Raw genomic sequence first — 15,261 nt, 5'->3', positions numbered from 1 at the left:
GCCAGAATTCCTTTGACCAGAACATGTCAACGTTATCCGAGAGCCAGTTTTGGGCTAAATGGCTCGTATGAGGTCGTCCTCTGCCATCCGACTCATTGTTCGTCAACTGACATTCAATAGACTCATTGTTCGCCAGCTGACATGCAATACTGACGCCAATATCTTCACTGATTGCCCCGGGTCCTCCGAAATCAGCACCTGAGCTTTTTCGATGATTGCCGCAGTTCGTGACACGCATTTCTCCGAATGAGGTTTCCTCACCGAGTTAACGGTACCTTCCTCATACTTCTCCGAAGCATTGCACTTGGCCACATATCGTAAGCCATCCGGGGTGGCCGAGCGGTTCTAGGCGCTACAGTCTGGAACCGCGCGACCGCTAAGGTCGCAGGTTCGAATCCTGCCTTGGGCATGGATGTGTGTGATGTCCTTAGGTTAGGTTTAAGTAGTTCTAAGTTCTAGGGGACTGATGACCTCAGATGTTAAGTCTCATAGTGCTCAGATCCATTTGAACCATTTTTTTGAACCACAATATCGTAAACGGTCGATCTCGGGTACCCGAAGAATCGAACTATTTCAGTGGGCGGCCATTTTGAGGTCCTGACTGTTTAATAGATGCCTATGGCTTTCAAGAACGCCAATCGCGACCTCTGGTGGTACTACGATATTGAGGGAAATTCAAATCGAAATTTGCCCGGTTGAAATGACGCACCAGGTACTGAATGGGAACATTTACATCAATTATATTAAAAGTCAACGTGCTTCTGTAAATCGACTGTTTTAAATATAATATGTGTTGCATTATATATCTATGGATGTTGCAAGATTTGGGGTGGTAACTAGCTTTTTCTACAATTAGACTGCCGTATTATTTCTCTGTCTTTTCATCTTCGTCTTGCGACGTCGTATGTATACCCGAATCATCGTTATCGGTGCTGGTTTGCTATCGATTCTGACGAGAACTACCCTATCACTGAACTGTTATAGTAACTCACTCTCTGCCCTACCTAGTTTTGTGGCTGGAAGAATTGTGTAATAAAGAGCATGCATATGTTGAATTTGCTCAGAATGTAATCAACAATTGTGCTTATTTTTTTAAACCTACAGTATTTGTATTAACGTAATGTTTGTGTGGATTCAGCAAATAACTAGAGATACCTGAGGAAGGCTTCCAAAAACTGGGTACAGTGAACTATCATCAGCAACAAGATAAACTCGAAAATGAATGTGCATAATGTTTGTCGTTTTTCATTTAAATGGACGTGGAATTGATATATATATATATATATATATATATATATATATATATATATATATATATATATATATATGGGAGTGAACAAGTAAGATCACAGTAGGCATCTCTGATTTATATGCTCTTTACTGCATTTATGAGAAATATTAAAATTGCTACACCACGAAGATGACGTGCTACAGACGCGAAATTTAACCGACAGGAAGAAGATGCTGTGGTATGCAAATGATTAGCTTTTCAGAGCATTCACACAAAGTTGGCGCCGGTGGCGACACCTACAACGTGCTGACATGAGGAAAGTTTCCAACCGATTCCTCATACACAAACAGCAGTTAACGGGCGTTGCCTGGTGAAACGTTGTTGTGTAAGGAGGAGAAATGCGTACCATAACGTTTCCGATCTTGATAAAGGTCGGATTGTAACGTATCGCGATCGGGCTTCCCCTCCCCCTTCCTCCTTTCCTCCTATCTCCTCTGCCCATAGCATCTCTGCTCTCCCTTCTCCCTCTCCCACCCCCCCCCCCCTCCTCCATTCTTGGCAGGTCACCGGACTCGCACACGCTACGTGGACTATCGCGCGCCGGAGATCATCGCCATCAGTGTCTCGTGTGTGCCGTCGTGTTTAGTGTTCAGTGTTCACCGTCCCACTCCATCGTTCACCTTTGCCATCGCCATCTTCAGTGTTTGTGCGTCGTTTCAACAGTTTGCCATGTGGATTATCGTCGAGTGTGAACGGCTCCGTGTTTGTCTTTATGTGTCTACTGTTTTATTGCCCACCGTTCTGTAACTTGTGTGTATTCTTACTGTTTTTTTCTCATTGTGTATTCTATGGCTGAAGAGCAGCGTAGAATGCTGCTGACAGCCTGCCTGTTGTACAGGTTTTAAAATAACAATAAAGTAAAAAAAAAAACTATCGCGATTACGGTTAACCGTATCGTGACATTGCTGCTCGCGTTGGTCGAGATCCAATGACTGATAACAGAATATCGAATCGGTGGGTTCAGGAGGGTAATACGGAACGCCATGCTGGATCCCAACGGCCTCGTATCACGAGCAGTCGAGGTGACAGGCATCTTATCCGCATGGCTGTAACGGATCGTGCAGCCTGTCTCGATGCCTGAGTCAACAGATGGGGACGTTTACAAGACAACAACCATCTGCACGAACAGTTCGACGACGTTTGCAGCAGCATGGACTATCAGCTCGGAGACCATGGCTGCGGTTACCCTTGACGCTGCACCAGGGACAGGAGCGCCTGCGATGGTGTACTCAACGACGAACCTGGGTGTATGAATGGCAAAACGTCATTTTTCCGATGAATCCAGGTTCTGTTTACAGCATCATGATGGTCGCATCCGTGTTTGGCGACATCGCGGAGCAAGCACATTTGAAGCGTATATTCGTCATCGCCATACTGGCGTATCACTCGGCGTGATGGTATGGGGTGCCATTGGTTACACGTCTCGGTCACCTCTTGTTCGCACTGACGGCACTTTGAACAGTGGACGTTACATTTCAGATGTGTTACGACCCGTGGCTCTACCCTTCATTTGATCCCTGCGAAACCCTACATTTCAGCAGGATAATGCACGACCGCATGTTGTAGGTCCTGTACGGGCCTTTCTGGGTACGGAAAATGTTCGTCTGCTGCCCTTGCTAGCACATTCTCCAGATTTCTCACCAATTGAAAACGCCTGGTCAATGGTGGCCCAGCAACTGGTTCGTACAATACGCCAGTCACTACTCTTGATGAACTGTGGTATTGTGTTGAAGCTGCATGGGCAGCTGTACCTGTACACGCCATACAAACTCTGTTTGACTCAAGGCTGTTATTACGGCGAGAGGTGATTGTTCTGGGTACTGATTTCTCAGGATCTATGCACCCAAACTGCGTGAAAATGTAAGCACATGTCAGTTCTAGTATAATATATTTGTCCAATGAATACCTGTTTGTCATCTGCATTTCTTCTTGGTGTAGCTATTTTAATGGCCAGTAGTGTCTAACAACCCTACCACAACAAAGGTCAAAAATGAATTATGATTGTAGTGTTGCTCACGCTGCTAAATATTGCATTTTCGGGCAACAACAAAGTTATATTATGTGGCAGGTGTCATTATAACACAGTTAATAAAGTCATTTCTTGAAATAATGGATAAACTAGGCACTCATCTTTTCGTGTTTCTCACGCTGGTCTCGTTGTGAACTCATGGCTCAATCGTCGAAAATCTAGGTAGCGATGATTCCAAGCTCGGATGTAGAGGCCTAGGTGTTATTCTGCGATATTCAAAAGTTTTATAGATATGTTTTATAAACCATTCTTGAAGATTAAACTTTTGCAAGTTAGGACAATGGTGATGTAAAACAGAAATCAGCACTCCGAATTTAAGTTACACTTCTTTTTTATTACTTTTGTTGCAATATCACGTAACTCGTTCCAAAACATCACAATATAAAACATACTTGAAAATATCTTCCTCACTGTTAAAGTTCACATTTCCTAAACTGACTACAATTTGCGTCTTTTTAACATGTGTAGGCTAGAGTCATAATTCATATGCTCAAAAATAATGAAAATTATGCTGACATATTCTCATATAGCTTTATACATAGAACATAATTCACGAAACAGTTATTCACATTTGGCGCAAGATCCTTGAGAAAATCGGTGTTCAACAATCATCGATTAGCTCACTCAGCGCCATTTTCTTGTGTAGTAGTAAATATTCATGCCAGTGGAGTGTGTTTTCTGTTCTGTTCAGTTATTTTGGGGAATATAATAATATGGCGGTTCTAGGCGCTACAGTCTGGAACCGTGCGACCGCTACGGTCGCAGGTTCGAATCCTGCTTCGGGCATGGATGTGTATGATGTCCTTAGGTTAGTTAGGTTTAAGTAGTTCTAAGTTCTAGGGGACTGATGACCTCAGAAGTTTAGTCCCATAGTGCTCAGAGCCATTTGAACCATTTTGAACCAATATAATAATACACTGTAGAAGAGAAAGTGGCTTGCGGTCGGAACCAAAAAGTGTTGCATATCGAGTCGCAACACGATAGTTCCCGCGAATCCAACATCGTCCAAACAGCTCAGTACCAAAACTCACAAGATCCAAAATGGGGATTGTCAAAACTTACATGTTCCATAGCTCATTAACAAAACTCACATGATCCATAATATAACCTTAAATAATTGTAATCTCTCAATAAGCAAACATAATCTGAAATATACATAATGATTTATAGCCATTGTTCTTGCACATACTGATGTCAATATATGAGAAATGCGCACGACGCATGTAAAACAAGTTTCTAGTCATTTGTGAAAATTTATGTTTTTGGAGCATGTGAGTTATGCTTCTAACTTACTCACATGACGACCAAAGCTTGACTCTCTAATAACCGCTTATGCGCCCAAAAATCAGAGTTACAAGTACGTCAAAGATCATAGTGACAAAAGAAAGAAAGAATAATATCGTTGCAATATATATATATATATATATATATATATATATATATATATATATATATCGATGTATCGAAGTACCTATACATTAATGAAATCTAATCTGAATGTTGTCACAGAAATATGTTAACTATTTTACAGAAACACAGTAGAATATTGCTGGTATCGAGAGGTTGAGGCGAGGTGCCGTAATGGTTACGTAATTCAAGTAACATTACAAGTGTATATCATAACTTATCTACTGGAAAATTACTTACGATTTGAAGACGAGGATTAATGTTCTTCGGCGCAGGACAGGCGTCTTGAGCAGGCCAAACACGCTGGCTGAGGTCTCAGCGGCTTCTGCTGTGATTTTGTACGACATTTCCTGAAATCAAAACAGTGTATGTTACTACAGCCTTATGAGGCGTTTACTCCGTAGTGTGTGTAGGGTGTAGTTGAAGTCTTAGGTGGTTCTGTGATGTTTCAGAGTATTTGTATATACTATGACCTGGGCAGACGCATACAGGTTACCAGGAAAAGAACTTGGACGTTTATTTCAATATTCTCGGTGACAAGTGTTGGCTTTTTTTCCCCAGTTTCATTTTGAGTGTGCTGTCGACACTCCCGCGGTCCCTGCCACACCTCACCTATCCAGTTAAATCACTCGAACTTAATCTCATGTCGGCTAATTCACTGAAGGGCCAAAGAAACTAGTACACCTGCTTAATATCGTGCAGTTATCAAGGGTACACGAGTGGCTCCGAAAGCCCATTTCGATGATGTTTCGTTGAATGGTTCGCACTCTGACACTTTTTAACAGCTCAGAATTGAAGTCTGCAACAGTTTGAGGAAGGGTTGCACTTCTGTCACATTGAACGATTCTCTTCAGTCGTCATTGGTCTCAATCTTTTTCCAGCCGCAACGACGTCGGAGATTTGATGTTTTACCGATTCCTGATATTCACGATACACTCGTGAAGTGGTCGTACGGGAAGATCCTTACTTCATCGCTGCTTCGGAGATGCTGTGTCCCATCGCTCGTGAGCCGTCTATAACACCACGTTCAAAACTCACCTAAATCTTGATAACCTGCCATTGTAACAGCAATAACCCCATCTAACAACTACGCCAGACACTTGTATTATACTGTATAGGCGTTGCCGACCTCAGCACCGTATTCTGCCTTTTACATATCTCTGTATTTGAAAGCGCACGCCTATACCAGTTTCTTTGGCGATTCAGTGTATTTGGAACAGTGGGTGTAACGTAGCAGTCAACAGACGCGCACTTTTGTAGCTTTACGGGATGTAATCATTAAAGGCGGCTTCAGCTGGATACGGCATACCCGAGAAAATTTGTGGGGCCTCTGGATCGCCAAATTGAGGACATTATTAAGGTCGGAGGCGGCGTCACACGGTATTTGCATGAGACTTCCTGGGTGTGACTAATTTCTTCCCATCTGAGTTTATTTCCACAGTGAAACACTCCCTGCACAAAACTGTTGAGTGGCGTTGCCCTGCACATCTAACTTAATACCAGCCACAAATGTTTTATTTTAGTACCACAACCGGTTCCGGCTACCACGCCCATCTTCAGATGGCTAATATTTTTTGTTACACAGGTATTTTGACCAACGGCATGTCATCTGTCCCACATTGCACAAGAGTATCTAGCGCCACGTTATAAGTTGTTTCATTAATAAAGATACGCTAATGTGCTTGCATTTTTACATGTGATGCTAAGTTGCTGTGTTCGCTTACGTAAGTTCCAGTGGATGATGATTTGTTGAGTTGTGGTCCAAATGGTTCAAATGCTCTGAGCACTATGGGACTCAACTGCTGAGGTCATTAGTCCCCTAGAACTTAGAACTAGTTAAACCAAACTAACCTAAGGACATCACAAACATCCATGCCCGAGGCAGGATTCGAACCTGCGACCGTAGCGTCTTGCGGTTCCAGACTGCAGCGCCTTTAACCGCACGGCCACTTCGGCCGGCAGTTGTGGTCCATCTAGTTTTCTAGCTTGATATACAGGGTGCACTTGGACTTCACAGCACGATTCCTCACATGCTGGCTACAAAAAAAAAAAAAAAAAGTCTCTCACAAAATTTCGTCCTGCATCAATTACGGGGCAGTAAATGGACGTTAAAGATTGGCAGGCTGGCAACACTGTAATCACATCTACGGTAACTACTTCTGTCATTAAATACACACGCGCTGCTCAGTTGGTGCAGTGGACAGTGTTTTGGGTTGGAACGCTGGAGGTCGAGGGTTCGTTTCTGTGTCGAGGCGTATTTGTTTTTATTTCCTAAAAGTAGTCTGCGTGGTACGGTATCTGGCGTCTTCATCGTCATACAGTGGTTACACTGGGTCCTCTACAAAACATTTGCAGTTACATACTACGAACACATAAATGGAAGGACATAGTTTTCGTTGTGAGCTTTTGAAGAAGACTTTTGCACGTCGTGGACGCAAATTGTCTCGCACCACCGCAACTACTAGATTTCAAACCTGTTTTCTGCCCTCCCCAAATGGTCCCATCGAAATTATTTGCAAAGCTGCTAGCCCTACTGGTGAGGTAAGGCCATAACGGACTGTAAATTACCTGAACGTGGGCAAGAATAATAGTTGGTATTAATCGATGAGACCATTGGGGGAGGGTACATAGAAAACAAATTTGGTATCTAGTAGATGCAGTGCTGCTAATCAGTTCGCGTCCGCGATATGCAAAACGTTTCTTTAAAAGCTGGCTAATGAAAATGTTCGTATTTCCATTTCTGTGCTCGTAATACGTAACTGTAAATCTTTTGTCGCAGACCCACTGTAATCGCTGTATGACGATTAAGACGCCGGACACTGTACCACACAGAGTACTTTTAGCAAATAAAAGCAAATACCCCATGACCCAGAATGGAACCCTCGACCTCTTGCATGCTACCCAAAACACTATCCACTGCACCACCTGCACAGCACTATGCTAGATCCTGACAGAGGTACTTACCGTAAACGTGATTACAGTGTTTGCAGATTGCCAATCTTTAACGTCCATATACTGCCCGAACTATGCGCAGGACGAAATTTTGTGAGATACGTTCTTATATTGCCAGTATGTAAGGAATAGCACCGCGATGTCCGAGTGCGCGAATTTTTCTTCACACTGTAATTGTTGCTGATTCCACACAGTGCACATATTGTAAATAAATTATTGTGGCTTACTTCATACTATTCTTACAACACATGTGTTATGCATTTGATGTTTTTGTTTACGATGCAAAGATTATCATTAATCAAAGATAGAAAGATATCATTTCTTAAAAAATGATCAAGGACATAAACAGAGCATAGACTATGTGTGGGATGTGCAAAATGTAACATGTTAATAACAGAAAGGTGCTTGCACTCTAAGAGTAAACTTATCATTAAAAGACAATACGACAAATTGTTTCTAGTAGTTTTTTAATTACTTTTAATGAAAATTATTGACGAAGTACTTTAGAAGTGCTCCAAATGAACAGATACCAGGGCTAACAAAATAAAGCACTAACTTCTAAAATGATGCAGAGCTTTTAATGTTTATTTTCGACAAGATGGCGAGATGCAAATCGTCAAGTACACCGACGGCCCAATGAGGCATTTAATGCTCAATGTGTGAGGGATGTAGTTGAGGTCTGATTCTAATGTGCATACTGAACAGATATAAATTATGACATTTATCTATCGTCATTGTGTGATGCATGTATTGTGAATTTTAGATGGTTGTCACTAAGATCAGGCACTTTGGATACCAGATGATTTTTTTTAAACATCTACATCTACATTTATACTCCGCAAGCCACCCAACGGTGTGTGGCGGAGGGCACTTTACATAATTTACATGATTGGAGTTAAACGTTAATTCTCGTACGCTTCATGCCAACTGAACATTTTCCTCGGCTAAGTTTTTGAAAAGAGCTCTTCAAATGAACAAGAGCATCAATCAGATATACGCTGTAAAAGCCACAAATAGATATAGTAAGCATAACTTACTCTAACATTACGTAAAGTACATATTCTGTTTCCAGTTTCGTGACTTACGTTTAAAATTGGCTGACAGCAATTAAGATTGCGTTTAAAGTTGACTAACAGCGCTTAAGATTAAACTGTTTGTACTATAGCCAGTGATGAATTCAGGGGGTGGCCCGGGGGAAAGTCACCCCCCCCCCCGGAAATTGGAAATTCCCCCCTCCCCCTCCCCCCCCCAGAGAAATTCATATCTGTAGTTGTGGTGAAACATAAAAATTATCACCTGGTCTGTTAACTTGTACCGTTGTGACAAAAATTTAAACTACGCCAGCTGCTGTTGCTAGCGAAGTTTGGAGTCAACTATGGAGAAGTCGTGATGACATGCAGTTTTTACAAGCAAAATGAATGTCTAACACAATAGCTGGCGGCTGGGTCCCTATAGTTTGGTTTTGTTACTTGGAACACTTAGCGTCGATTGTTCTGTTTTTATTATTATTATTTTTATTATTATTATTACTATTATTGCCAACACCAAGAAATTAGCAGTTGCTGTATAATAAGTGTGCGGTAAAGCTAAGCGTTGCAAGCTGTGTTGGCAACGCCGATTGTGGAATAAGTCAGCCTTTCCTCTCTCATGTCTTCCCTCACCTCACCTCCAATTGGTCTAACGTGTAAGGTAATCCCTCAGCTACGCAGACCACCCTCGCTGCGAACTTTATTCTTATCCGCCACTCGTATCTCTATACTTTATTTGCCCTTAGAATAAACCCAATGTCGCAAAACACGTCCCCGGGTATTGCTACGAAATTGGAAGTGGCATCTAACATTATTGTTTAGATGTTTTAATTTTTTTATTGCATTACTGGGAATATTTCCAAGATTTAATAGCCATATAGATTCTTCCTAATCGATGAGTCCAAAGCTCAAACCAAATATTTGTGTACACTTGACAATGATTTTCGCATTGTCAATGGGGATACACAATTTTTGCCTAAAGAAGCGGTACATTCCACCATGAGTGGGACGTTTGGCAACGCTGCTCTACGAGTATAATCTAAGCTTTCACTATTGTATAAAAACTCAATGCATTGTTGAAACTGTTGTAAGGTTGTAACAGTTTGACAGGTTACTATGGAAGTGTGATGTGATTATGTAGTGTACTACGTGCAGTCTTCGTCAGTTTATAACATAAAAAGAAGTGTTAGTGCCGAAATACAATGTCGAAACAACAGACTTTAATTTCTTTCTTTTCTAATAAAAGACAGTGTACTGCAAAAGACAAAGACGAGTGTGAGTCTACTGAAAGAAGTGCTAGTGATTGTGACGATGAACTGCGTAGATCTACCAAGTCTTCAATTTCCCTTCCACAGTTTTCAAACGATAAATTTGCTGCTTCTGGCACATCCGTAAATTGCAATTCCAAACAAAGTATTGAACGCGATATTAAGTATCAGCAAAAATGGGAGTGTAATTACAATTGGTTGTACTTTGATCATGAGCGGGGTGGGGCTTTCTGCAAATTGTGTGAGATGTATTTGAAAACGATATGGAAGCTCTACAGAAAACTGGAGGAGTGTTCAGTTCTGTAGCTTTCACTAAATTTAGAAAAGCTACCGGAAGCAGGGGAAAACTAGAAAAGCACGCCAACTCAGAAAAACATGCAAGAGCAGTTGAACTTGAAAATTGTAGATTATAGGGCGGTGACTACTCAAGAGGACGTCGTTATCAGGAAAAAGAAAACTGGCGTTCTACGGATCGGAGCGTGGAATGTCAGCTCCCTTAAAAGGGCAGGTAGGTTAGAAAATTTAAAAAGGGAAATGGATAGGCTAAAGTTAGATATAGTGGGAATTAGCGAAGTTAGGTGGCAGGAGGAACAATACTTTTGGTCAGGTGATTACAGGGTTATAAATACAAAATCAAATACGGGTAATGCAGGAGTAGGTTTAATATAGAATAAAAAAATAGGATTGCGGGTAAGCTACTACAAACAGCATAGTGAACGCATTATTGTGGCTAAGATAGACACGAAGCCCATGTCTACTACAGTAGTACAAGTTTATATGGCAACTAGCTCTGCAGATGACGAAAAAATTGAAGAAATGTATGATGAGACAAAAGAAATTATTCAGATAGTGAAGGGAGACGAAAATTTAATAGTCATGGGTGACTGGAATTCGATAGTAGGAAAAGGAAGAGAAGGAAACGTAGTAGGTGAACATGGATTGGGGGTAAGAAATGAAAGAGGAAGCCGCGTGGTAGAATTTTGCACACAGCATAACTTAAACATAGCTAACACTTGATTCAAGAATCATAAAAGAAGGTTGTATACATGGAAGAAGCCTGGAGACACTCACAGGTTTCAGATACATTATATAATGGTAAGACAGATTTAGGAACCAGGTTTTAAATTGTAAGATATTTCCAGGGGCAGATGTGGACCCTGGCCAGAATCTATTGGTTATGAACTGCAGATTAAAACTGAAGAAACTGCAAAAAGGTGGGAAATTAAGGAGATGGGACCTGGATAAACTGACTAAACCAGAGGTTGTACAGAGTTTCAGGGAGAGCGTAAGGGAACAAATGGCAGGAATGGGGGAAAGAAATACAGTAGAAGAGGAAAGGGTAGCTTTGAAGGAGGAAGCAGTGAAGGCAGCAGAGGATCAAGTAGGTAAAAAGACGAGGGCTAGTAGAAATCCTTGGGTAACAGAAGAAATATTGAATTTAATTGATGAAAGGAGAAAATATAAAAATGCAGTAAATGAAGTGGGCAAAAAGGAATACAAACGTCGACAGGAAGTGCAAAATGGCTAAGCAAGCATGACTAGAGGACAAATGTAAGGATGTACAGGCTTATCTCACTAGGAGTAAGATAGATCCTGCCTACAGGAAAATTAAAGAGACTTTTGGAGAAAAGAGAACCACTTGTATGAATATCAAGAGCTCAGATAGAAACCCAGTTCTAAGCAAAGAAGGGAAAGCAGAAAGGTGGAAGGAGTATATAGAGGGAGAGGTACTTGAGGGCAATATTATGGAAATGGAAAAGGATGTAGATCAAGATGAAATGGGAGATATGATACTGCGTGAAGGGTTTGACAGATCACTGAAACACCTAATTTGAAACAAGGCCCCGGTAGTAGACAACATTCCATTATAACTACTGACAGCATTGGGAGAGCCAGTCCTGACAAAACTCTACCATTTGGTGAGCAAAATGTATGAGACTGGCGAAATACCCTCAGACTTCAGGAAGGATATAGTAATTTCAATCCCAAAGAAAGCAGGTGTTGACAGATGTGAAAATTACCGAACTATCAGTTTAATAAGTCACAGCTGCAAAATACTAACGCGAATTCTTTACAGAAGAATGGAAAAACTAGTAGAAGCCGAGCTCGGCGAAGATCAGTTTGGATTCCGTAGAAATGTTGGAACATGTGAGGCAATACTGACCCTACGACTCATCTTAGAAGCTAGAGTAAGGAAGGGCAAACCTACGTTTCTAGCATTTGTAGACTTAGAGAAAGCTTTTGACAATGTTGACTGGTGTACTCTCTTTCAAATTCTGAAGGTGGCAGGGTTAAAATACAGGGAGCGAAAGGCTATTTACAATTTGTACAGAAACCAGATGGCAGTTATAAGAGTCGAGGGGCATGAAAGGGAAGCAGTGGTTGGGAAGGGAGTGAGACAGGGCTGTAGCCTATCCTCGATGTTATTCAATCTGTATATTGAGCAAGCAGTAAAGGAAACAAAAGAAAAGTTCGGAGTATGTATTAAAATCCATGGAGAAGAAATAAAAACTTTGAGGCAGATTAAAACTGTGTGCTGGACCGAGACTCGATCTCGGGACCTTTGCCTTTCGCGGGCAAGTGCTCTACTGGCAGAAGTAAAGCTGTGAGGACGGGGCGTGAGTCGTGCTTGGGTAGCTCAGTTGGTAGAGCACTTGAGCGCGAAAGGCAAAGGTCCCGAGTTCGAGTCTCGGTCCGGCACACAGTTTTAACCTGCCAGGAAGTTTCATATCAGCGAACACTCCGCTATAGAGGGAAAATTTCATTCTAAAAAATTTTGAGGTTCGCCGATGACATGCTAATTCTGTCAAAGACAGCAAAGGACTTGGATGAGTAATTGAACGGAATGGACAGTGTCTTGAAAGGAGGATATAAGATGAACATCAACAAAAGCAAAACGAGGATAATGGAATGTAGTCGAATTAAATCGGGTGATGCTGCGAGTATTAGATTAGGAAATGAGACACTTAAAGTAGTAAAGGAGTTTTGCTATTTGTGGAGCAAAATAACTGATGATGGTCGAAGTAGAGAGGATATAAAATGTAGGCTGGCAATGCCAAGGAAAGCGTTTTTGAAGAAGAGAAATTTGTTAAGATCGAGTATAGATTTAAGTGTTAGGAAGTCGTTTCTGAAAGTATTTGTATGGAGTCTAGCCAGGTATGGAAGTGAAACATGGACGATAAATAGTTTAGACAAGAAGAGAATAGAAGCTTTCGAAATGTGGTGCTACCGAAGAATGCTGAAGATTAGATGGGTAGATCATATAACTAATGAGGAGGTATTGACTAGAATCGGGGAGAAAAGAAATTTGTGGCACAACTTGACGAGAAGAAGGGATCGGTCGGTAGGAAATGTTCTGAGGCATCAAGGGATCACCAATTTAGTATTGGAGGGCAGTATGGAGAGTAAAAATCGTAGAGGGAAACCAAGAGATGAATACATTAAGCAGATTCAGAAGGATGTAGGCTGCAGTACGTACTGGGAGATAAAGCAGCTTGCACAGGAAAGAGTAGCATGGAGAGCAGCATCAAACCAGTCTCTGGACTGAAGACCACAACAGGGATTAAACGCTCCGATTCATACACAGATATTTAAACAAAATAAAAAAGCTTTAAACCGCCAAGCATTGTCATCGTTAATTCGAAGTCTGTATTTCCGTAGTAAGGAAGAAATACCCCACACAACAAAATGTGAACCTCTCATTCGTAAGGTAGTACTGAAAAGCGACATTAATCTTGAAAAGTGAAAATTTCAGAGCGAAAGGTTCACAAATCTTAGTAAGTATTCTGCGTCAGAATTGTTGACTTGTTTGGGAGAGTCTTTACAAATGGTTCAAATGGCTCTGAGCACTATGGGACTCAACTGCTGAGGTCATAAGTCCCCTAGAACTTAGAACTACTTAAACCTAACTAACCTAAGGACAACACACACATCCATGCCCGAGGCAGGATTCGAACCTGCGACCGTAGCGGTCGCGCGGTTCCAGACTGTAGCGCCAGAACCGCTCGGCCACCAACGGCCGGCAGAGTCTTTACACTTTCAAGATGAAACACTTCTCCATGACAAATAATTTTCATTAATGGCGGACGACTCTACAAATGTTTCCAACTAAAGTGAACTGTCTTTATTAGTTCGATATGTTGCACCGTCTCCATCGTTCGAAGTGAAGGAAAGGTTTTAAGTCTCGTTGAGTTGAAAAGCACTTCAGCTGAATCCATATTTACAGCAATTGATTCTGAACTAAAGAAGAGAAAACTTTCTTACGACAGATTATTATCTTGTTCTTTCGACGGTTCTGCTAATTTTAGTGGTTCTATCTCAGGAGTCCGCGCTCGGTTGTCAGAGAGGAAGGGCCATAAGCTGCCATACATTCACTGTAGAGCACATGTTTTGTCAAATGCTGCCACCAACTCTAGGAATAAACACACCAATATAAAACGCAAATTACATGTTGTTAAAGACATTTACAGACTTTTTCATGCTTCTTGCAAACGAGATAATGTTTTGCATGAAATTCAGTGTGCTTTAGAGCAATCTGTTTTAAAAATACCCGAAGCTGTTGACATCCGATGGTTAAGTACCTATCACACAGTTCACTCTATTTTCCTAACCTAAATCCCTAATGGGATGTGAACATATACACAAGGACGGCGCAGATTTAACAAGTTTAGCTGGAGGAATCTCGTTAGAAATGATGAATTCCAATTTCATTGTAGGTTTAGTGATTTTAGACGATATGTTAAATGCAGTCTCAAACTTATGTAAAGTTTTGCAGAGACCATCACGTAAAATTTCGCAAATCCCTCTACTTGTTTCTGGAACTCTGGAACATTTAAGACACATCGACTGTCTTTGTGACTGCGATGGACATAGTGCAGAAAATGAAACTCTTAATAAAATTAAAAAACTGCAGGAGGACGCAACAGAAGTTAAAGGTGTGCTATTCACGAACATAGAGGAGAATATTAAAGCTATGAAAAGCGCAAGGAAATTTGTTAAAAATATGATTCATGAATTTGAGCAACTGTTTGATGAGAAGGCAATAAAAGTGACAGAACTAAGTGCATAGTTTGAAAGTTTTAAAAAATTTCTAGAGTTTAATGATAATGATTGTAAAGAAATGTGCTTGATTTTGGTACTTACAAACGTCGACGCTGTTATTGCAGACTTGCATTCTTTTAGGTACGTTGTTAGTTATAAATTAGACGATACGTCTTCTGATGTTGCTTCTTTCATTCTCAGAGCCGACATTGGCTACGAAGCACTGTGGACACTCGCTGAATATGT

General features: G+C 41.2%; 1 protein-coding gene across 1 annotated transcript in view; it reads right to left on the bottom strand.

Moving 5' to 3' along the window:
* LOC126249195 (organic cation transporter protein-like) overlaps positions 1–15,261 on the bottom strand; it is a 152,648-nt gene that overhangs the window by 41,337 nt on the left and 96,050 nt on the right. The window contains exon 4 of the mRNA XM_049950849.1: positions 4,968–5,077. Within this exon, the coding sequence (XP_049806806.1) occupies positions 4,968–5,077 (110 nt within the window). The remainder of the gene's footprint in view (positions 1–4,967; positions 5,078–15,261) is intronic.

Source organism: Schistocerca nitens, chromosome 3 (assembly GCF_023898315.1).
Source record: "Schistocerca nitens isolate TAMUIC-IGC-003100 chromosome 3, iqSchNite1.1, whole genome shotgun sequence".
In the NCBI taxonomy this organism is placed as follows: domain Eukaryota; kingdom Metazoa; phylum Arthropoda; class Insecta; order Orthoptera; family Acrididae; genus Schistocerca; species Schistocerca nitens.
Note: the sequence above shows the minus strand (reverse complement) of the source record. Positions and strands in the feature narration are given on the sequence as shown.